This window comes from Ranitomeya variabilis, chromosome 5 (assembly GCF_051348905.1).
Source record: "Ranitomeya variabilis isolate aRanVar5 chromosome 5, aRanVar5.hap1, whole genome shotgun sequence".
In the NCBI taxonomy this organism is placed as follows: domain Eukaryota; kingdom Metazoa; phylum Chordata; class Amphibia; order Anura; family Dendrobatidae; genus Ranitomeya; species Ranitomeya variabilis.
The window spans coordinates 519,890,817-519,915,231 of NC_135236.1; the positions used below are offsets into that span (position 1 = coordinate 519,890,817).

At 37.6% G+C, this 24,415-nt stretch overlaps 1 protein-coding gene and 1 long non-coding RNA gene across 4 annotated transcripts; one reads left to right on the forward strand and one right to left on the reverse strand.

Moving 5' to 3' along the window:
• The first annotated feature begins 222 nt into the window (after positions 1 to 222).
• On the forward strand, positions 223 to 7,423 carry LOC143773799 (uncharacterized). 2 transcript variants are annotated; one of them, XR_013215370.1, is made up of 4 exons: positions 223 to 467; positions 3,320 to 3,405; positions 5,883 to 6,019; positions 6,966 to 7,423. It is a non-coding gene; the product is annotated as an uncharacterized LOC143773799 (long non-coding RNA). The 2 variants fall into 2 exon arrangements; XR_013215371.1 differs by lacking the exon at positions 3,320 to 3,405.
• Positions 7,424 to 18,466: 11,043 nt separating this feature from the next.
• NKX2-5 (NK2 homeobox 5) lies at positions 18,467 to 23,254 on the reverse strand. Of its 2 annotated transcripts, XM_077261147.1 has the most exons (3): positions 23,183 to 23,254; positions 22,838 to 23,089; positions 18,467 to 20,224 (listed from the first exon to the last, which is right to left on the reverse strand). In XM_077261147.1, the coding sequence occupies exons 2-3, from the start codon at positions 23,046 to 23,048 to the stop codon at positions 19,620 to 19,622; spliced, it is 816 nt and encodes a 271-aa protein (XP_077117262.1). In that variant the 5' UTR covers positions 23,049 to 23,089; positions 23,183 to 23,254; the 3' UTR covers positions 18,467 to 19,619. The 2 variants fall into 2 exon arrangements, with proteins under 2 accessions (XP_077117262.1, XP_077117261.1); XM_077261146.1 differs by having other exon boundaries at positions 22,838 to 23,238.
• Between the last annotated feature and the right edge of the window lie 1,161 nt (positions 23,255 to 24,415).

Genomic DNA, 24,415 nt, shown 5'->3' on the forward strand with positions numbered 1-24,415 from the left:
AGAAGGCATTCAGTTAACATAGCATGGCCGCTGCACGTGAATGCTGCCATCTGCTGGTTGGACTGAACAGGCAGGAACTGACGGACGGAGAGAATGTTCCCTGGAGGGAAGAATTTGAGGAAGACGCCTGGTCAGGTGACAGTGCAGTTGCTAAATATAAAAGGCTGGGACGGTGAAGCACGTGGCAGTTGACATCAGGATGTGAAAAGGAGAGGACATGTGAGCAGTGTAACAAACTCAGGGTTACTCCCAGATCAGAACTACCTGAGAGTAACTTGATACAAGAGCAGGCTAGATGTCGTCGGTCAAGCACCAAAGCCCAGAATTCGCCGGTCAAGACTGAAACTCCAGACTTCGCCGGTCAAGATCCAAAGGTCAGATGCTCATCTTCGGACGAAGAAGAACGCCTGTTGTGCTGAAGACAAGTTCTGAGTGGATCGGGCCATTACTTCCAGCGTAGACATATGGTACAGGAGGTAGTCTAGGCCGTGCTTCAGGGAACATAGACAGCCAGTGTGATGTGCGCAATGTGTACCATGTGACTTACATATTTAGGATTTGTGGCCTAAAGGGAAACATCAGTAACCCCCCCGTTAGGCAGTGTAATGATCAAAGTCACATACAGACAATATGACGGTGATGGACCTAGTACAGAGAGTGGCTCCCAATAAGCTGACACATGAAGGCTAAGCAATACTTATTAACAGTCGTTTAACTAGACTAGATAATGATAACGTATATAAATAGGACGTTGAATAAGATATCAAATTTAATCCTGCTGGTGTCATAACATACTATATTACCCTTATTACTGTTACTCACCATATTGTGCTTATTTGCATGTACAGTGGCATTTAAAAGCTTGGGCACCCCTGGTTAAAATGACTGTTTTTGTGAACAGTTAAGCAAGTTGAAAATGAAATGATCTCTAAAAGGCCTAAAGTTAAAGATGACACATTTGTATTTTAAACCAAAAATATATATATTGTAATTTTTTACATTTTAAAAATTACAAAACGGAAATGGGATGATGCAAAAGTTTGGGCACTGTGCATGCTTAGTACCTAGTAGCACCCCTTTTGCAAGTATTACAGCTTGAAAACACTTTTTCCAGCCAGTCAAGAGTCTTTCAATTCTTGTTTGCGGGATCTTTTAGAGATCATTTCAACTTCAACTTGCTCAACTGACTCAATAGTCATTTTAACCAGGGGTGCCCAAACTTTTACATGCCACTGTATATACACTGCTCCAAAAAATAAAGGGAACACTTGAACAACACAATGTAACTCCAAGTCAATTACACTTCTGTAAAATCAACCCGTCCAGTTATGAAGCAACACTGACTGTGAATAAATTTTTCCTGTTGTGCAAATGGAAAAGACAACCGGTAGAAATGATAGGCAATTACCAAGACAGCCTCCATAAAGAAGTGTTTTTGCAGGGGGTGACCACAGACCATTTCTCTGTGCTCATTCTTTTTGGCTGTTGTTTTGGTCACTTTTGCATTTTGTCATTGCTCTCACTACTACAGGTACAGTTGCACAAGTTGGTGTACCCACAGAAATTGCTCAGGTAGTGCAGCTCATGCAGGATGGCACATCAATGCGAGCTGTGGCAAGATGGGTAGTGGTGTCTGTCAGCACAGTGTCCAGAGCATGGAGCAGATACCAGAAGATAGGTCAGTACACCAGAAGACGTGGAGTAGGTCGTAAAAGGGCAACAACCCAGCAGAAGGACAGCTACCTCCTTCTTTGTGCAAGGAGGAACAAAAGGAACAGTATCAGAGCCCTGCAAAATGACCTCCAGCAGGCCACAAACATCCATGTGTCTGCTCAAACTGTCAAAAACAGACTCCATGAAGTTGGTATGAGGGCCCGAAGTCCACAAGTGGGTATTCTGCTTACAGCCCAACACTGTGTAGGGTCAATGCCATTGACTGAGAACACCAAGATTGTCAGATTCGACATTGGCACCCTGTGCTCTTCATTGATGAGAGCAGGTTCACACTGAACACATGTAACAGACGTGACAGAGTCTGGAGATGCCGTGGAGAACATTCTGCTTCCTGCAACATCCTCCAGCATGACCGGTTTGACAATGGGTCAAAAATAGTGGGAGGAGGCATTTCTTTGGTGGGCCGCACAGCCCTCCATGTGGTAGCTAGAGGTAGCCTGACTGCCATTAGGTACCCGGATGATATCCTCAGACCCATTGTGAGACCATATACAGGTGCATTGGGCCTTGGGTTCCTTCTGATGCATGACAATGCTATTCCTCATGTGGCTGAAGTGTGTCAGCGGTTCATGCATGAAGAATGCATTGATGATATGGACTGGCCCGCCCATTTCCCAGACCTGAATACAATGAGCACATCTGGGACGTCATGTTTCGTTCCATCTGCAAATGCCACGTTGCACACAGATTATCCAGGAGTTGACTGATGTTTTAATTCAGGTCTGGGAGGAGATCCCTCAGTAGAACATCCACCACCTCATCAGGAGAATGCCCAGGCACTGTAGGGAGATCATACAGGCCCGTGGAGGCCACAGACACCACTCAGCATAATTTCTTTGTCTTGAGGCATTTCCACTGAAGTTGAATCAGCCTGTAATTTGATTTTTCACTTTGCTTTTGAGTATCATTCCAAATCCAGACCTCCATGGGATATTCATTTTGATTCACATTGATCATTTTTATGTTTTATTGTTCTCAACGCATTCCACTATGTAATAAAGATTTGCATCTGGAATATTTAATTCAGTGATTTCTAGAATGTATTTTAGTGTTCTCTTTATTTTTATGAGCATTGTATAACTATAAACTCTAGCGTGGAGTTGTGTTTGACTCTATAGTATATAGTGTAGAGAATTGTATATAAATATAGTATACACAAAATAGCTTGAACTCCACTGGAGTCCACAGTGGGGTTCAGAGAATATACTATACAGTAAATATGATAGCACCACGCTACATACCGGTAATATAGTTATGCAAGCTCTGGAATACACATTGTATACACAACTTTCCTGGATGGAGCTATATATTACTACAGACAGCATGAATGAGCACCTATTTTTTGCCGACTGTCCGTAACTTTACGTACAATTGGCTACCCAGCTGCCATCCATCTGATTTCTCAAGCATTCACCTATATGTGTCATACATTTTTTAATCCTTATAAAACTGATAGCATATTGGTAATAATATAATAATATAATAATAATAACAATAATAATATTTTTTATTTCTATAATGCCACCATATTTAGCAGCACTTTACATTACAGAGTCCACTGGACATTTTCTCTGTTCTCATCCAGGCACTATGCAGGGCACTGAAATTCAGTCTCCGTACCTCCTGTTCACCTGCGACACCTTAATTCTGCTAATGTTAGGGGTCCAAGAGGTAAATATCCACCTAGTAGCAAGTTGCTAAGGTATAAAAACTATTTAATACCATCTGAATGGGAAATGGCTTGGTATAACGAGCCGTCGTAGTAATTTTTATTTCATAAATCACTAGTACTTTATAATATATCTTATTAGAGAGATCTGCTTCCTTCTCCTCCAGAACTGATCTTTCTTTTTCAAAATTCTATATTCGGTAAAGACATATTTTTGCATTACTGAGATAGGAGATAGCAGTTAAGATTCTATGTAGATGGGAGGAGCGAGGAGGAGCTCTCCCTCTAACTCCATTCCCTTTCTCCCCTCTACCTATTAGTACGAACTGTATGTCTTTATTGAATATAGATTTTACCCATTAATTGAGAACTATGGCAGCGTATGATCAGTCGTTACAGAGAAAGAATACGATTTTTCTGATAAGATACTGTATATTGCAAAGTTTCTTATTTTCACTTGTACTATTTATGAAATTAAAATGATGGTTACTCTTTAAGCCATATTTGTCCATCAAAGTTCTAAAGATCCACTGACTAAAAAAACACAGTTTTGCCAATGGAGTTGTCAGACAGTGAATGTCTAGCAAACCAGTATGTCTCACAATAATCATGTCTTCCTCTCAAGGAATAATTACCACTGAAATGAGGGAATAGAAAGAGAGTGATGATTAGCGTCATTTTAACCACACTTGTTTATGTAAAAAGTTTGACGCTAGTCATTACTCATGGACAAACCGTAAGGCTGAGTAGCCAAGAAGTCAGATACCAAGAGGGCTTGTCATAAACAAATGGGTAAGACAAAGGAGTATTCCGGCCACAGTCCATGGTCAGAATTCCGTGAAGGTAGCGGATCAACACAAAAGGGCAAGGCAAACGGATGGTCAAAGGCAAGCTCCAAGGTCAGTCAGCAATGATCAAATACAGGTACATAGAAAACAAGGGCACACCATTTGAGCTGAGCTACAACTGGCACTAATTGGAGGCAAAGAGCAGCTAAATAGCCAGGAAATCACTTGAATAGCAAACACATGGAGCAAGCCCCGGCCCTGATTGGACAGCTACACTGTCATGGCTGAGCTGAGCTCATCATGCCCCTGTCCTAGATTGGACAGCTGAACTGTCACTCACTCCTTCCAGACACATCTATAGGCATAATTATGACAAAATATTATGTATATGCTTATTTTGCAATCAATAACAAAATAATGCATTGTGAGGACAAACACACAATGCGAAGACACATAAATAAAGCAGCTCAAAGCTACGTTTTTAAAGAAGCACTCCCATCAATGTTTTTATCCTCTTAATATATTGCAATCATCATATTATATAGCACTGTGCTCATACAATTGCTAATTTTGCCTTTCTACCAGCTAATTCTTCTTTTCTCTGCTCTATGCATAAATAGCAAAAAAACTAACTGCATCACTCATTTCCTTCTTCAACTTCTGACCCAGCTGCCCTGATCCTCCACCTGGCAGGGACTGTTGCAGTCACTCATGACTCATACACTGGAAAATTGACCTCCCGTTTCCTCGCAGAGCTTAGAATGATTCAGCTAGACAGTTTTTAATCATATGATGTCATAGACCAAATGGAAAAGAGAATGGAAAAATGAGCAACTGTAACTACACAGTGCTATATAATATGATGATTGTAATATATTATATATAGTATAAAAGTGGTGATGGGAGTGCTCCTTTAACTGTTTACAATTAGTGATGAGCGAGTATACTCGTTGCTTGACTTTTCCCGAGCATGCTCGGGTGATCTCCGAGTATTTGTTAGTGTTTGGAGATTTAGTTTTCATCGTGGCAGCTGAATGATTTACAAATATTCTGTATAGCATAAGGAGAGTAAAGGTATATACTGTGGGGACCAGCATATGAGAGGACCAGGCAAGGTTAGCCTTCTCGCCCACTCCATGAGCAATGTGGATCTGCAATAATAGCAGCAATGCACAGTATGGGACAGCCAAATATTCCCTTTAAAGGAAACGAAAAGAGAAAATGATGAATGAGCTCCGATGCAGATGAATTCAATACAAATTTTGGAGGAGACCACATTTGAGTATTACTTAAAGGACTCACTTTTCCTTAGCTGCAAGTACACTTTTATTGGATTGACACTGCAGCAATAGTACCTTTGGCCATATAGCTTAGAGATGGATGCTAATACACATTCCTCTTTTCCTGGGGCTTCCTAATCTGAAAAATAGTGGAAATCCAATAATATAAGGTTGCATTACCCTTCTCTCCCTCAAGATGTATCTATGACCATTTAGTGCCATGCATTCTCTGGATGGAGGAACATGTGAAAGTGAACCTATTTCAGTATACGCATCTTTTTTATTATACGGGGTCCATTCTCCTGTACAAAAGTCAGTGTTGCATAATAATTATATTATTTTCATAATTATTTCTAGTAAACGGATTATCTCGTCAAATTGTCAAACTCTTTGTCTCTTTTTCTTTACAAGTCACAAATACCAGGATAAAACATAAATGTTGGTGTCAGTTGTATTTATTTATCACACCCCATGAGGAAGCGGCACTAACGCGAAACGTGCGTTGAGGAATGTGGCAGTGATCTAGGCAGCATGGACTAATAAAATGGGTAACTACAAGTATTCTTTATATTGATTATACCTTCTGAACATATGCAGTGCACTAACAAAAGGACCCAAAGACATGTTATATTAGACATTGGAACATTGCCCCCACCATTGATTACTTCTTTACTATCAATCTATATTAAATTACAATTGAATGTGGGGGTACCAATTCTATATGAATGGCTCTCATGAACTTCTAAAATTGGATAACATCTTTTTTTGTTTGCACTCTATTATTTAGTCCTGACCTACACTCCGGCCTTTCTTTTCACCCATGGACTTAATCACATTTTACCCAGATTAAATTTACCCATGTATTATAATTTTTTGTAATTTTTTGTATTGCTATCATTTTCTATCTGGCATTTTTGGACACAACTGTCTCCTTGTTTGGTGTATTTATTTATTAGTTTACTGTTTTGTCAGTCCCTCTCGATATCCAAAGTGAATTGTCATGGGTTTATGTCCAGCCATATCTTCTTGACCTTTGGTAGCCACACAATGGAAAAGTTCCCAAGCACCAGAAAAGAGCAGCATGGACTTGTCTGTAGGAGAATTGATTTGGAATCAGTAAAATTGTATCAGCCATCACTGTCCCCAGAGTAGGCCTGTATCTATGGTAAGGAAGGTGTTGTAGACAAGCTCTTTGGGTGAGTGTTAGTGACAGGAAAGAAGCTCCAGTTCCCTGACGGCTTCCCATCCTGTGTCCCAAGGACACAGCCATGCTGTCTCCTGCTCTGTTTACTGATGGGGCAGATAGTGGGGCAAGGATCTGCTACAGGACTCCCTAATTGCGTTATCAACAACTGATAACATCTCAAACACTTAGAGGATGTTTTGACTGTATGTGAATTACAATGTTTGTTGTTTCTCACTCCAATAATTGACATTTGATAGTAACTACTGTAATACTTAAGGGTAATTAAAGTCAGCGCCTTTTTATCCTAGGTGAATCTCTGGCCCTTCTTCACTATGCTCCTGGGAAACTTCATTCTCCTTAACCAGTCCATCACCAGAGTCTACACTACACTTTCTGCACTATATATGCCTGGGCATACATATATATTATTTTTTCTACAAGTCATTCTGTGAAAAGGTTAAGGGATGACCAAGAGGTTACAGTTCAAGTACATAACAAACTTCTAAATCTATGAAACTGCCTCTATACAAAAACACGCATGCATCTTAATTATAAAATCTCATATTGGAGACTGCCGATTTATATTTTTAAGGCCGGAAAACAAAAATGTAATGTTTAATTAATTTTAATAGAAGAATAGTGATTAAAAAAAAGCAAATAAATATATAATGTTTTAGGTTGTTATAATAGGGAATGAGATTTTTTAATTTGTTCATTTGAACACGATTCATGTTCACTTCGACTTTTACTGATCTAATATTGTACATGCAAAAAGTGTTGCTTGATAAATCATTATCATGCATAATAAAAAATTATATTGTAGTACCGTGTTAGCCAGAAAACTCTATGTAAATAATTTATGCCCACAAATTTCTTGGAGTGATACCTTTATTAACTGAAAATAATATATTTGTACGCATCAGGCTTGGTTACTTCTAAAACTTACAAATCTAACTTTTCTGGTTAAAGGAATCACTCCTCTAGAATAATTTCATAATTTTTGGGTATAGAAGTATTTATGTCATTAAAATAAAATTCTTACAATCTATCATTTTATTATATTGCTTATTTATTTTATCACATATATATGGATTAAACTGTTCACGTTATCTACAGAATTAAACAATATTTTAAATTATCATCATGCTGATGTTATATTTAGCTATATCAATTGTGTCCTTTCCAGTTGTTTTATGCCTAAGGCCTAAACTGATTTGTTCACTTTATGCACTGGCCTCCAAGATAGAAAAATGCAGTATGCAACAATTTTGGATCTGTCCGGAAATATATTAGCATTATTTTCCCTTTTTCTTTTTATTGTTTTACTACCATGCTTGAGTTACAAAAATAATAATATATGGGAATGAGTGCTAATAAGAATGAAAGAAAACATTAAAGAATAACAAAAAAAAATTAAAAAAAATGAACAAAATAAATACACATGGGAATAAAAAAAAGATGAAAGATATTTGAACAATTTACACAATTCTGTAAGTTTTCCTTATTACAGATTACCTTTATGAATTTACCAGAAATTAGCGATTAAAGGAAAGATCTGTGTATCAACGGCACTATAGAGAAGCATAGATTATCAAATTATTTGGGATGTTTTACGAGGCTATAGTTATAATCCATTTACCTTATTTTGGTGACATAAGCACTGAACATATCAGATTTTAATATCGCCGCTATAGCTGTGTATCATCTCCAGAGCACATTAAGTGAACTCCGTTTCCTTGTAAATATTAGCTTTGGGGGATTTGTTGTACCTTAAATTGTACGAGATGGTAGGAAGTAATGTATATGGGAAAGTCAGAATTCTCTGGTGTCCACTAAGCTCTGGCCTAAAAACCACCATACACTTTATGTAGCTGGCAGCTATCTCTTCCGACTTCCCCATACTCGGCTTGGTCGGGTTGATCACTTGTGCTATCTATGAGGGATTCGTTGCCAGGTTCCTTTAATAGTGGCTTGTTTCAAGTGAGGGAAATAGAAACTGAAGTTCAGCAGGACATCAATTGTCAGGGAAGACTGTGGAGACCCCCATATAAATTAGACTATGGGGTGATTCCACCAATATCGGTGGTCTAGCCAACTTTAGTCTAATGTGTATGAAGGTCTTCAGGCTTTTATTGAGGAGTGGCGGACATTGGTTTTCTCAAATTATATATACCAAAAGCTTAGGAGTAAATTCAAGAAGACACAATCTATAAATTATCCAACTTGGCTTTCTACATATCAGTCATCTTAAGCAGATATTTTTTTCTCCTAATTCTGCTTAAAATAAAAATGTTAGGGCTCGCTTCAAAGTATGACCTAATCTCTAAAAATGGCTTTTATCTCTATTTCAATGTTGCCTGAGGCCTAGTGCAGTTGTTGATACATGTCATCATCAGACTGTCCGCCCGAGTACGGACAACTGTAACATTCATTACGGCAGCGAAAACATTCCTTGACCCCCAGCGCAGTAGCTGTAATCAGTGTAATCATATAAATGGTCATACGCGGATATAAGTGCTGGAGAATGTGAAAAAAACACCACATGGACATGTGCTCGCTGACATGCCCATGCCTAGACACAGGCAGCACAAAAGTGACAGATATGTGAGTCAAGATGAAATAATATGTCATTCTACCTAATTTATTTACATCAATTTCTGTAAAAGAATGCTAATCGTGTCAATAATAATGAGATTTTATTGATATACTCGTGAGAATCTGTTCAATGCTGTGAAATATGTTGGGGCTAAGGAATGGCAAATAAATGAATTAAAATAAATATGAAACTGATTTGCTAGGGTCTGTGCCATGATTGCATGTCGTAGTATGTGATGTCTTAACGGATAATATGTCAATATGCATCTTAAATGGGGAAAGCAGGTCGCATCATGGTGCAATCAATCCATGACTATATAGGACTATGGCTATATGTAAAATATTAGTTTTCACTGACTTTTGGCACAGTAACTGCATTTTCTGAAATCCTCCTGGATTATGGAGTACCACTCTACACGAAATTTTTTGTTCTTGTTATTTTAGATATTTTTGAACATTGTTGGATGTTTTACGTCTGTCTCCATTATCTGCAAGTGAGTGAAATTAATGTGGATTATTGCTGCAGAAACTAGTATTTTCTTTTATTATTTTGTGATAACTAAGGTTTTCAAAATCAAAGTATACAAATTATTACCTACACTATTAATTATACAATTAATATATATATATATATATATATATATATATATATATATATATATATATATATATATATATATATATATATATATATATATATATACCAGATTTTGAGGGCTGCCATTGATAAGCAGAAAATCTAACTCATTATTACCCATGGGAATATAGCTATGTGTCTATTTATGCACAGCAGACAGCATTGTGTGTATATATATATATATATATATATATATATATATATATATATATATATATATATATATATATATATATATTAAAAAAGAAAAATAGTGCAGCAGAAGCAATATCAAAAATAGAGATAGTGGGTGTAAAGTCCCCAGGTAACTTCAAACCTTATTAATATCCAGGCAAATATATATATATATACGGTATATATATTACATATGAAAACATATTAGCGTTTACCAGGGACAATAGCAAACATTAACATTCAGAGTTTCTACTTAGCTCCCCCATATGATGAGTAGAGACCATGAAATCCATACAGGATGAAGCCATGTAAGGCCGAGTTACAGATAACCACGGACATTAGGCAACAGTTGGCCTTTCTGACCACCCGAGAGCTTTCTTCTCATTCTACCATTATTGGCCAGACTTCATTCACCGTGTATAAATACACTGTACATGGCTGGGGAACTGGCAGGATTACCCTCAGTATAAATGCAAATGTTCAGTATAATCAGTGAATAAATATCTCACATTATCTGTGTTGTGCACAGCAGATAAAACTAATCTAATTGCAAATTGGCTCTGGATTTCTGCATATCTTCTGTGAATCTGTGCATAAATAGGACAAACTTCGAACTAACGCAACTGTCCGGCCATCGGATAGCTCATCCCTCACTTATGGGTATGTGGGAAGGCACGGGAAGTAGCAGTATATGACATTACCATATAATATCCATAGGACTCATTAACTGCCGATATCATATTGTGATTACATTGGCTCCAATTCAAGAAACAACATTATAGTTATTCAAAAATGTGTGACTTTTGGCTCTTTTATGTCAATTCTGCCAAGCTTCACAAACGTTTAGAAAAGTGAGCTTTAGCTGTGTGGGCATGGCCATCAAATACATCATAATTTATGCCACAAAAGTAGCTTAAATCACAAAAGAAATGCATTCCAGTCATTGACACGGCAGCTAAAAGTATGCGCACACTGTTCATCAAGACTGGGGCACAGAGGAAAAGTCTTGATGAATTGGTGGAAGAGTGTCTAAAAATTAAATGATAGTAGGAACATGTTAGTGCTTCAGGGTGGCCTGCGGACAGGTCTTTCCTTGGTTTCTCTGGCTAAGGGTACTGTCACACAGTGGCACTTTTGTCGCTACGACGGTACTATCCGTGACGTTCCAGCGATATCCATACGATATCGCAGTGTCTGACATGCAGCAGCGATCAGGGACCCTGCTGAGAATCGTACGTCGTAGCAGATCGTGGAACAGCGGCCCTGCGCTTAGTAACCCGATGTTTACCCTGGTTACCTGGGACCTCGGCATCGTTGGTCGCTGGAGAGCGGTCTGTGTGACAGCTCTCCAGCGACCACAAAACGACTTTCCAACGATCACGGCCAGGTCGTATCGCTGGTCGTGATCGTTGGAAAGTTGCAGAGTGTGACAGTACCCTTAGAGCAGGAAGATAAGACTCTGCCTACAGTCCTGCCCCAGAGCACGGGCATCTCATTAACTGAAAACTTCTAACACTGATTACACACAGAGGTGTATCTAGCGTTTCTGGCACCCGGGGCAAGAATTCATTTTGGCACCCCCCCCCCTCCCAAGGACATATGCCCCCCGTCAGCCCCATCATTGTCCTCTCCTCCTCCACCATCCCCATCATTGCTCTCTCCCCATCAGCCCCATCATTGCCCTCTCCTCCCCCCCACACACACACCATTCACTTCTCTGCACATTCCCCTGCAGTGCGATACACACACACCCAATACTGAGCCACACACACACATACACACACATTCACACACACACTCACATACACACACACACACACATTCACACACACACACACACACACACACACTCACATACACACATTCACACACACACACACACACACACACACACACACACACACACACACACATACATTCACACACACACACACATACACACACACATTCACACACACATTCACACACACATTCACACACACATTCACACACATTCACACACACACTCACACACACACACCTCTCACCTCTCCTCGCGCTCTGCCGCAGCAGCTCCATCGCCTTCCTCTGACACAGTCGGCCGCTGAATGATGACGTCATCCAGTGGCGCGTCTGTGTGAGAGGAAGCAAGAGGAAGCAGGAAGACAGATCGCTGGGTAGCGGAGCTGCAGGGATTTCTCCCTGCCCACCGCAGCCACTCTGCAGGGGCTCCCCTCCCCCTCTGCACACATTGGGAGCCGGCACTCTGCAGCTCTCTGTGCCGGCTGTCAGTTTGATAGTCGGCACAGAGAACAGCTGACTCCCAGACCGGGGGTGGCAGAATGCAGCCGCCAGGGGAGACACTGCGGACCGCTGAATTAGGCGGCCTGACTGCGGCCCCTGCCGGCTGCGCCCGGGGCACATGCCCCGGCTGCCCCCCCTAGATACGCCACTGATTACACAAGAACCACAAGATGGATTTCTTCACTGCAGGTATAATTTTAATCAGTGTAACAGCGCCAACCTGACAGTGTCTGTAGTTTACTTAACAAAATACTGCTGACAGGTTCTCTTTAAATGGTCCAATATTCTGGATTATTGGATTGTTATAGATGAGAAATAAATGATAAGCAGACCAAAACAAAATACTAATACTTATTTCCATACAAACAACATAGGTGAAACCCACCAAGGCTGAGGTTTTGTATGCAAAAGATCCAGAGACTGCTGGAGTAAAGAGCGCAAAATTAACCTTTTAATGAGTTTGACACATTTTTCGATTGACATTGTACCGGTATCAAAAAATGTGCAGCAGCAGTGGACTACAGTAAATTTCTGCTTAATTTTAGGTCTAAGGGGTAAGGTTTCTCCTTGTGGAGAGTGACAGACCAGCTCTGGCTTGTCAAGGTAAGGAGGCTTATTTGCAGTGAAATGCTCCTCTGGGAAATTTAATAGGCAAATTGCCTCTTTCTCTGAAGAGGCAATTTGCATGCTAAATTTTATACATATGTATATAAATATATATATATATATATATATATATATATATATATATATATATATATGTATATATATATATATATATACTTGTTCACTGAGTTCACTGTGTTTTTTTAAAAAAAAGTTGTTGGAACGGTTGTAAAAACTCCGAAAGTCACTACGTTTCTATGCAAGGTGTTCTCTGGGACTTAGCTAATGATGACCTTTCCTTAGTAATTGATTGGTGGGGATCCAACAATAAATTGTTTTAGAGGGATGCCCCTTTATATTAGCTTAAAGAGGCATGGCAGCTCATCCATATACTTCGCTGTGGCTGGTAGTCCAACTTAGTCCTACTCAAGTCAATCGGATGGGCTACAGTAGAAGGTACAGGACACAAGTGCGGCTATGCCAGTGTAATCAATAACTGGGGCTGCTAGTAACAAGTACAGCAACTCCCACTTTATAAACAACCTGCAAAATGAGAGAAGTGATCTGGCAGTGTTCAGGTCACAGCAACTATTTGTTGAAACAGAAACGCGCAATAGAATTTTTGTTGTGTTTTGTTACAGATTTTGCTCTCATTGCACCAGACATACATTAGACCAAAGCACCAATCCAACAATTTGTTTTTAGAGGCTCAACTTGTGATTCCTTGCTCCTAGTGCAAAATCTGTAACATGGTCCCCAACCTACTGGTGCCCTCATATATAACCGAAGCCATGTGACCCCTCTCTCCCTCCCATATATCTGCCCCCCCTGCACCCATTATAGCTACACCCCACCTTACTTTCATACTATGTTTTGATAAAAGCTCTTAGCTCATCGGATGTTAGTCTTCAGCTTAAACTTGTATTCTTAATGTTCCTATTTAGAAGTTGCCCTAGGTCTATTTGTAAGACCTACTTATACAGGATGGTTTTTCCTAAAGTTTAACACCTCTCTGTCATGTCAGCACTATCTTGCTGACATACTTAAAAGATCATCCTGTACTTTTTGAACTTCTGTTTTCAATGGCCTACCAATTTCAGCTGCCAAATGTTAGCGAATTAAATCTCATATATTCAAGAGTTAAAAAAAATAATTTTATTTAAAAAATGTGAATAACCATTAAACCTTTTGAAAGAAGACAATACATTACAGTATGTAATAGATTTCCAATATTGAAAGCCCAAGGACACTATGTACGCTAATGTGTCACCACTTCCAGATGTGCCCCTATTTTTTGACTACTCTATCTGATGCAGAGAACTAGACGAGATGACCCCAATAAAGGCTCGCTCACACCAGCAAGTGAAAAATGTGACTCTGAAATTGAAAAACACTCACCCATTCAAGTCTATAAGATCGGACTACACTCGGAAGACATCTGAGTACAGTCCGATTTCTGCCGACTCACAGAAAAGAGAAGATGGAGAACTTTTCTCCTCCGTCATCTCCTCACCTATGCTATTATGCTCTCATCCGAGAGAATCAGATCACACTAAGCTGACAATCTGAGCAGACGCTGATCAGTTTTCTCAGAGTGTCATATTTATTCTCTCCGATGAGGACATCTACGACCATCTGACCGTAGCCTCAGGCTAAGTTCATGAGTGTAGAAAAAAAATCATCTGATTTTTATCCGGAAAAAAATGGATGATTTTTCATCTGTGTTGTCATCCATTTTTATACATCAGCAACTGTTAACCAAATACAGATTCCTATGTCAATAATATGGCAATGTATCCGTATACACTCACCGGCCACTTTATTAGGTACACCTGTCCAACTTCTTGTTAACACTTAATTTCTAATCAGCCAATCACATGGCGGCAACTCAGTGCATTTAGGCATGTAGACATGGTCAAGACAATCTCCTGCAGTTCAAACCGAGCATCAGTATGGGGAAGAAAGGTGATTTGAGTGCCTTTGAACGTGGCATGGTTGTTGGTGCCAGAAGGGCTGGTCTGAGTATTTCAGAAACTGCTGATCTACTGGGATTTTCACGCACAACCATCTCTAGGGTTTACAGAGAATGGTCCGAAAAAGAAAAAAAATCCAGTGAGCGGCAGTTCTGTGGGCGGAAATGCCTTGTTGATGCCAGAGGTCAGAGGAGAATGGGCAGACTGGTTCGAGCTGATAGAAAGGCAACAGTGACTCAAATCGCCACCCGTTACAACCAAGGTAGGCCTAAGAGCATCTCTGAGCGCACAGTGCGTCGAACTTTGAGGCAGATGGGCTACAGCAGCAGAAGACCACACCGGGTACCACTCCTTTCAGCTAAGAACAGGAAACTGAGGCTACAATTTGTACAAGCTCATCGAAATTGGACAGTAGAAGATTGGAAAAACGTTGCTTGGTCTGATGAGTCTCGATTTCTGCTGCGACATTCGGATGGTAGGGTCAGAATTTGGCGTAAACAACATGAAAGCATGGATCCATCCTGCCTTGTATGGAGCATCTTTGGGATGTGCAGCCGACAAATCTGCGGCAACTGTGTGATGCCATCATGTCAATATGGACCAAAATCTCTGAGGAATGCTTCCAGCACCTTGTTGAATCTATGCCACGAAGAATTGAGGCAGTTCTGAAGGCAAAAGGGGGTCCAACCCGTTACTAGCATGGTGTACCTAATAAAGTGGCCGGTGAGTGTATATTGGATGATATACAGATGATGCGTATTTGATCTGATTTTTTTTGCACACCCATAGACCTAAATAGGTGTGTCTCATCTGAAATACAGAAAAGACCATATTTTTTCCATGTGGATATTCGGTCTGTGTAATGTAATGTTCATTACAAACAACCCAATTGAATAACATTGGTCCTAGTGCTGTCCGTGTGATGTCAGTATTCTCTACCAAGAACACTCAGACCCAAAATACACTTGTGTGAATGTAGCCTAACACTGATATAACTCATCTGCTATGGTCCTTCCAACACACATTCCGTTGGACACCATTTCCCGATACACAGGCTGCCGACCACAGCACCCATCTAACGGTGGATATGCGGCATCCTGGTGCCGTTATATAGACTTTGGTTTGCAATAAATTCCTGGACAATTCATCACAATAAAAACGCTATTGACGCACAACCCAAAATCTAATGTGTGCCATTAAACAGCACAAAAAACTCCTGAGACAGCAAAAGCGAATCAGAGAAAAAACAGAAGCAAAGAAAAAGAAAAAAACCTGCATAGCAGGTTACACGTGAGCTCTTCACTTATGACCTCTGGAGGGCAAAGCAGGTCAGAGGTCACCTGTGAAAGGCAATAATGTAACCATTGCATTGCTAAAAACACATGGATATAAGTGATTGACATTCAGCTATATAATACCAAATAATAATAATAATTATATAATTTTTTTTCGATAAATATTTTGTGCTTGGCTAGCATTACTTACTATTTTTCTAAAATATTAGTTGATGATAAGTCAATAGTTGTTTAATCTCTTGCCTGACATCTAGACGGGTCTACATGTTAATTACAGGTATACATTGTAAGGCTGGGGTCTCACAACCGTATTTCCTCTCATCCGAGAGAATTGAGCTGATTATGCTAATAACACTCTGATCAGAGTATGATCATAATGTGATTTAATTCTCTCGGATAAGGAGAAGATGGAAAAAAATTTTTGGCCAGTATGTGAAAATCGGACTGCACTCTAATGTTATTCGAGTGCGGTCGGAATTTTTTCCCGGACTCATTGACTTGCATGGCCGAGTGTGATCTGAATATCGGAAGCAAATTGTGCATGGTGAGATTTTAACCTTGGACAGACTAAGTTCAAGGAAAAAAAAATCAGGAATGTGCACGGCCCCATAGAATAACAATGGTCCGAGAATACGAGCCCTAATTCTATACATTGAATTAGGGATAGTTCAACAAATTTGGGAATTGGTAAAAATAATGAATAAATGGCAAAGCTTCTCCCATCGTTTGCAATGTTAAATACGAATATCACATGGACTGTACCGATGCCATCCCTGTGCTGTGCGTGCTTTTCACCGACCCATAGACTTGTATTGGCTCTTGTCATCCGTGATGCCGGAAAATACGAACATGTCAACAGACCCATAGATTATAATGGGTACGTGGTCTATCCGTGAAAAACACAGAAAGAACACGTACCTGCAATATGGACGTCTGAATGAGGCCTTAGGTAGCATGGATTCGTTGTTCACAATATAACATATTAATAATTCTTTAGGTCAGGTACACACAAGGTTTGGTGCTCTGGTCTGTATTTTTTGCATTTGTTTAATTTCTTCCTATGTATACGTATGTAGCCAGATTTTAGCTAGAAATGTAGGGTAAAATATGATCATTTTTACATTTTGACAATATTTTAGTTTCTGACAATTTGGTAGGGTCAGTGACATTTTTATCCAAACACCACCCGATCTAAATACAATGCTTCTTCTGGAGTTTTCAGATTTCTCCATTGAAATTGTTAAAGTCACCGGTAAGAAAACTTGCACCAATCGATTGAAAATAAAAATGTTGCTAACGACCTTTGTAAAAAAAATGGCAAAAAAATGCTTTAAACTGAAGGAGTTGAAAGTTTCCCCAAAAACCTTGTGTGAACAAGGCTTTATAATTCTGACAATAATAAATTATCCCATGACTGTATAATGCTAGGACCTAGCATTGTGAAATAACAATAAGTAGCGCTTGAATCCATAACTTTTAATATATATATATATGTATATATATACGTTATGTGCTGTATATAACGTGAATGAGGGGAACTCTGGTGATTTTTTATTATAAGGAGGTAACGCTGATTTCTAGCAAGCAGCTCAGTCACTTCACTAAACAGTAAGTTTTCATAATCGCAGCGGAATAAAAAAAAAGAACTTAATTTCATAATTGGTTTATATGATCTAGTTTGTTCTTGACCACATGGAGCCTAAAATATCTATATAACATTTTAAGATTTTTTTTACTAAATATATATATTAAAGAATGTATTTATACACGTATACACATTACCGTATATATATACGAATATATGAATGAATAAATATATATATATTTATATATATGCACCTGTATTTAAAGAAAAATCCAAAATAAGAACCAATCCATGTGCTTCTACAGCAAATCGTTCTACCTTTAAGACACACAAGTGTCAGTACAAGATGATCTCCAAAAGTATTTTAATATATAATTGAATATAATTGAACTTATTGGCATATACACAAATACTATATATATATCTATATATATTTATATTATATATATATATATTTATTTATATTTATTTATTCACGTCTTGCTGTCCGAATCTCTGGATGCAAAAAGTAAACATCTAATATTGAAAAATCCATTTTCGAACTTGGATGATAGAGATACTCACATTTAACAAGCTGGGACAAAAAGTAATTCTTTAAAATTGTAAGTCTTCCCTTTAGACCTTATGCTGATTTTCATACAATGATGTACTAAAAGTGACATTGTAAAAAGTAGTCTCTGCATTTATTTTATATGTTTCACAAATTTGATATTACCTAAGTTAAAATGAATTAGGTAAGTTAACTATTGGCAGCACTGGCATTTTTGGGGCCAATTTTTGGCAATTTGTATTATTTCTCCATATGTACATACATCTATACTTTACACAAGTGTCATAAAATAAATGTTTATTTCTCACGTTTTATGACCTCAGCGCTCATCATTGAGTTTATTTTCCATGGGATCTTTCCAAGATGTTTAGCTCAACAGTCTATAAAATGCATTCTGAATGTATGCAAAATATAACAAACAATACTAAAATGCATTATGTCACGTACACACATCACAGAATAAAGCTAAATGGGAAAAAGAAAATAATTTAATATAATAAAAAAAAGAAAAAAAAAACATTATTTACAACAGAATTTCAAGTGAATTTTCTTCTGATCATGTCCTAGAACTTCCAGCACGAGGCCCACTGGCGCCAACAGTAACAGACCTGCTGTCCTGCCATGAATTATATCATGGGCTCCCCTGTGACTTAGACCTGAGTGGGTCAAACATGGTGGAAATGTTCCATGTATATAATAACTAACATTTTTTTAAGTTATCTGCTAATTATATTAAATCTTTACTATCTTTTTCATGGTTCATAGCTTTGTAAATTCCAAACTAAACCTGTTTACATTTGTGAGGCTTGTTGAGGATCTTCTATAGCGTAAATTATCATAGATAGCGAGCAAACGTCTACAAGACAAAACTGTTAGGAATTGATTTTCTTTATTTTGAGCTTTTGAACATTCTCCCAGTAGTGAGGGTCAGCGTGACTCTTTCGGTGAATGTATTTATTGCTAAAGCCTTCTGGGATTAAATAAACCAATTGGCACACTTGGATAATCTGTAAATATATTGGTGATGCTAACAAATGAACACTACACAACATAACGGATGTGGATCTTCTGATTGCCAGTCCTGTCCAGCATGCCAGATTGTCCTTCATTAATTCTCAATTTCCAATCTCACACCAAGGGATTAAAGTTACATCTATTCTTTAGAAGATGCAGCACAGATTTTTTTTCCCTCAATAGTTTCCAGTCTAAATAGTCCATGCCACCATTTTTCATTAGTGCTTTCAGAATGGCCCCTAGCCAAGTTCTACCATGCTCGGATGCCATGGAGTGCAGATACACTGCTTGCTTGTTGGATGGGTGTCTGCACTGTGTTTAAGTCCCCCACGCTAAAATTCATGAAGTTATTACCAGCTGAGGTGGGCTGCATGCTTGGCATGGAGGAGTAACTGCAGTTGTAACTGCCACTGCACGCTGGGTTACTGTAGTTGGAGTAGGGAGGATAAGTGTTGTAACTGTAAGGGTTAATACTGACATTATATGGGGAGTTGTAGGGAGAAGACTCTCCCAAACAAGGTTTGCCATCTCTCACCAGAACTGGTACTGCTATCCTCCTGGGCGGTGGAAGGCCCACCATTTCCAGAGTCTGATCCTGTCTTTGTCTTTTGCATTTGTACCTTCTGTTCTGGAACCATATTTTCACCTGTGTGGATGTGAGCTTCAAAACATTGGCTAAATGGTCTCTCTCAGGGGCTGACAGGTATTTCTGCTGTTTAAATCTTCTTTCCAGTTCATAGACCTGGGCTTGTGAGAACAGTACCCTGGGCTTTCTCCTTTTCCTTTGCCTTGGTCTGTCTGGGTCCTCTAATTCCCGCTTATCAGTTTCCAAATTTTTCTGCAGACAGCAGAGATCTGTAAAAATAAAATAAATATTAATAGATGGTAAAATGTATCTATCTATCTATTTATTATCTATCTATCTATTTATTATCTATCTATCGATCTATCTATATATTATCTATCTATTTATCTATTTATTATCTATCTATTTATTATCTATCTATCATCTATATTCTATCTATCTATCCATCCATCCATCTATCTAACTATAATCTCTATCTATCTATCTTCTCCTGTACAGCACCATGGAATCAATGGTGCTATATAAATAAATAATAATAATATTAATAATAATAATAATAATAATAATCTCTATCTAGCATCTATCTATCTATCTATCTATCTATCTATCTATCTATCTATCTATCTATCTATCTATCCCATATCTATCTATCTATCTATCTATCTATCTATCTATCTATCTATCTATCTATCTATCTATCTGTCTATCCATGTATCCTATCTATCCATCTATCTATCTATCTATCATCTATCTATCTATCTATCTATCTATCTATCTATCTATCTATCTATCTATCTATCTATCTATCTATCTATCTACACACCGTTTTGGCTCAAGGTATGAGCCATTCTTAAGCCTTTCTCTATATCTTACCTATCCATGTCAGTTAGTAAAAGTAAGGATACGTTCACACCTGCATTCGGGAGTTCTGTATATACCCCAAAGGATTAGTTGCAAAACTAATATAACTTATGGAAATAGAAGCAGAATGGCCCCATTGCATTCACTATTACAGGATCCATCTGAGTTCTGTTTTGTGTCAGTTTCTGAACAGAAATTGATTTTATGTGATGTGTTTTATTTTTTTATTTTAAAAATGAGCACATAACAAAACCCAGATCAGTCCATTGATAATTAGTAATGTCCATCTGCCTCCATTTCCATCAGTTATGCAACAAATCCAATGTGAACATAAATTCCATTTGGCATTCTGTTAGTCAGACAATGATAACGCCAAAATCCAGGTGTGGACCCAACCGAAATGTCGTGTGGCATAGACCTAAATTTTATCTTGCGCAATTATTCTCACTCCTCTCTCATCAATGCTTAGTTTAGAATAATATTCTGTGTATAAAATATATACACCAAAATAATCCTTTTAAACTATTGTTCAAACAGTAAGACAAAAATTGTAAAATTTATATTGTTATTTTGTGTCATTAATGTTTTATTCAATTTTATTTTACAGCTCCTTTAAACTAATGAGATTCTTTAAAATAAATATATAAATATATACATTTTAACAATATATCCTGACTGATGCAGTGATACATTTTACATTTGGCATCAGTCTGCACCTCATGGAAATTAATAAGTTATGGCCAAGGTTCTATTCCATTACTCATAGCTTAATCCTGTAGCATCTAATAGGTTTTTGGATCTTATTTCTTCTTAAAATAAATAAATAATTAAATAAATAAATAAAACGAATTGGCAATGCGTGCTGGCTGAGAGGGTAGTGAGTGAAGTATTTTGGCATCAGTGTTCATGTCACAGAGATAAAAAGGATCTGACCAAGAATCTTTACTTTTACTTATTTATTTGTGTATTTATTTATTTATTTATTTGTTTATTTTTAGCTAAAGAAAATTTCAATTCAACTTCAGGAAAAAGTTGCAATAAATATTAAAAAGAAATTCTTATATACACATTTATACTAAAATATTACCTTTTATCATTGGTTTTATTAGTATTAATAATAATAATAATAATAGTTTTACAAGGTTCAAGCAGTGAATAATAGTAGAGTAATTTGAAACATTTACTCAGCTTTTTTTTTTTATTATATAAGCATATAAGCTGAAACATTTCTGTAGCTTATTGGTATTTTAGTATTATCTTTATAACTTCATGATAGTAACAATTATTGCAGTTGAAGCAATATGCCTTTCATATTATTATTATTATTATTGTTATTATTACTATTATTATTATGACTATTATTATTATTGTTGTTCTTATTATTACTATTATTATTATTACATTACCAAATACAATCATGATATTAGCAGAGCTCTGTCTACAAATTCATTTTAGTTATCTATTTATATTTGTTTTATTATTATAATTATTCTAACATATTTTAAATATCTGGAATAATTATTCAATAGTTTATTGGAGTTATTATTCCTAATTGTAGCAATGTAGAAATATGACTAACAATGGTGGTACAATAATCTCATACAACCCCTGGATACAAGGCTCCTATGCAATAACTCAGTACATAGTGATTATTATTGTACAGAGTGCTCCATATGTAGTGGAGACTATTCTCATTGATTTATCATGTTGGTAGAATTCGTATTTGATTACAAACACTTTCCATTGAACCATTTAGTATTAGAAGATAGAAACCTGCAGCAATTGGTGACAATTGTCAGTGAACTGAAGATAGCTGTGAGCTTCTCCTGATTAGATCTGACCAGTAAGACAATGGAGGTAATAAGGGGCAGGTAATGGGGACAGGCTGTAGAGGTGGTCTTCTGTAGCCTGATCAGCCTGGTATTATGGGGTCATTTACACAGAGGTTGCCAGAGTTTGCAGGTTCCTGTTGACTTGCAGACATCCATCACCCCTTCTAATCTGCAGATTCCCCTCCTTACCTTTCTTGTCTTCTTTGTGCTCCTTAGAAGAGTCCATTTCCATGTAGTTTTTAACAAAGAAGGATCCAGGGAAAGGAGAGGAGCCCTTATTGTTGTCCCTCTGGGACAGCTCCTCAGTTAGCTCAGAAAGGCAGGGGGTCCCTGGATAGGACTCTTGTTTGAAGCTGGAGAGCATACATGAAGAAGTGTCCAGCCTGGGGGAGATGTCCATGGCAGAGAGGCCACTCTGATGCTGCTCTAAATTCAGAATGTCTTTGACAGAAAATGGAGTAGAAGTCATGGGGCTGGCAAACATCATGGCACCAACACAAACACCAAATACAGACTCATGTACCCTCCCCAGACCTGAGAACTAGAGAGGGGCGAAACAGGATCCTCTTGTCCTAGAAGCAGCTCATTCCAAGCAGCAGTCCTCACCTAGCAAGTGGTGGCCAGCCAGGGGCAGCATCTCCATAAGGCTGGGGCAGGAGGAGGGCTCACAGCAGCCTGCAGGGGGCTCACATTGGTCACACCCGGCCTGCTGACGCAGGGCCCCTCACATGTAGCCCACCTAATATAGGCATCCAGCAATACACACACACACTACTGTTAAAGGGGCTCACACAGATTTCCATTAAAGTTAGTTTTCAGTCCAGATGGGCATCTTGTATCCTTTTCGGCATCTATGGCATCCTATGGTCCAATGCTGCTGCTGGTCTAGCCTCAATCTAACACTTACTGGATCCATGAATTAGCAAGTGGATATCTGCAATTATTTCCAGAACTGGATCATGAAGATTCCAGGCCTGTGTGTAGTCTCATTGAGCTGCACATACCACATATATATTCACACACATGCATGCAAATATATATATATATATATATATATATATATATATATATATATATATATATATATATATATATATATATATATATATATATGTATATATATATATAATATATATATATATATATATATATATATATGTGTGTGTGTGTGTGTGTGTGTGTGTGTGAATCCATAAGGTGACATATAAGTGCATTGTTTCATATTAACGTGATTATTATGTGATTATAATATAATGTATATATGTATACATATGCATATATTATATATAAATTAAGTTTACAGATTTATGTATATATATAAATATATATGTTACCATATATAAATGAAGTGTGTGTATATATATATATTCGTGTGTGCAGATTTATATAAAAATACAATCTTTAAATATATATAGTTTATATATATTTAGAAATAAATAGAATTTCTAAAATATTTGGATACATATGCACACACACGAATATATATAAGTCTTATTTGTATATGGAATATGGATATATACACACAAATATGTAAACTGTAATATATATATATATATATATATATATATATATATATATATATATATATATATATATATATATTGCCTTTGTTGCTGCTGTCGCTTTAACGTGTCCTATAGTAAAGGTTACCCATTTATAATGCCCTAATAATAAAGATAGTGATACAGTAATCAGAAGTAGAAAGATAGAAAGATATGAAGGTTTTATATGAGATGTTTTAGGTAACTATCATATTGAGTTCCATCA

Bases quoted from the DNA above. Each gene is read 5' to 3' on its own strand.
- NKX2-5 (XM_077261146.1), bottom strand. From the start codon at position 23,135: ATGATGTTTGCCAGCCCCATGACTTCTACTCCATTTTCTGTCAAAGAC. The intron at 20,225-22,837 runs GTAAGGAGGGGA...TTATTTTTACAG, and splicing joins GCACAAAGAAGACAAGAAAG to ATCTCTGCTGTCTGCAGAAA.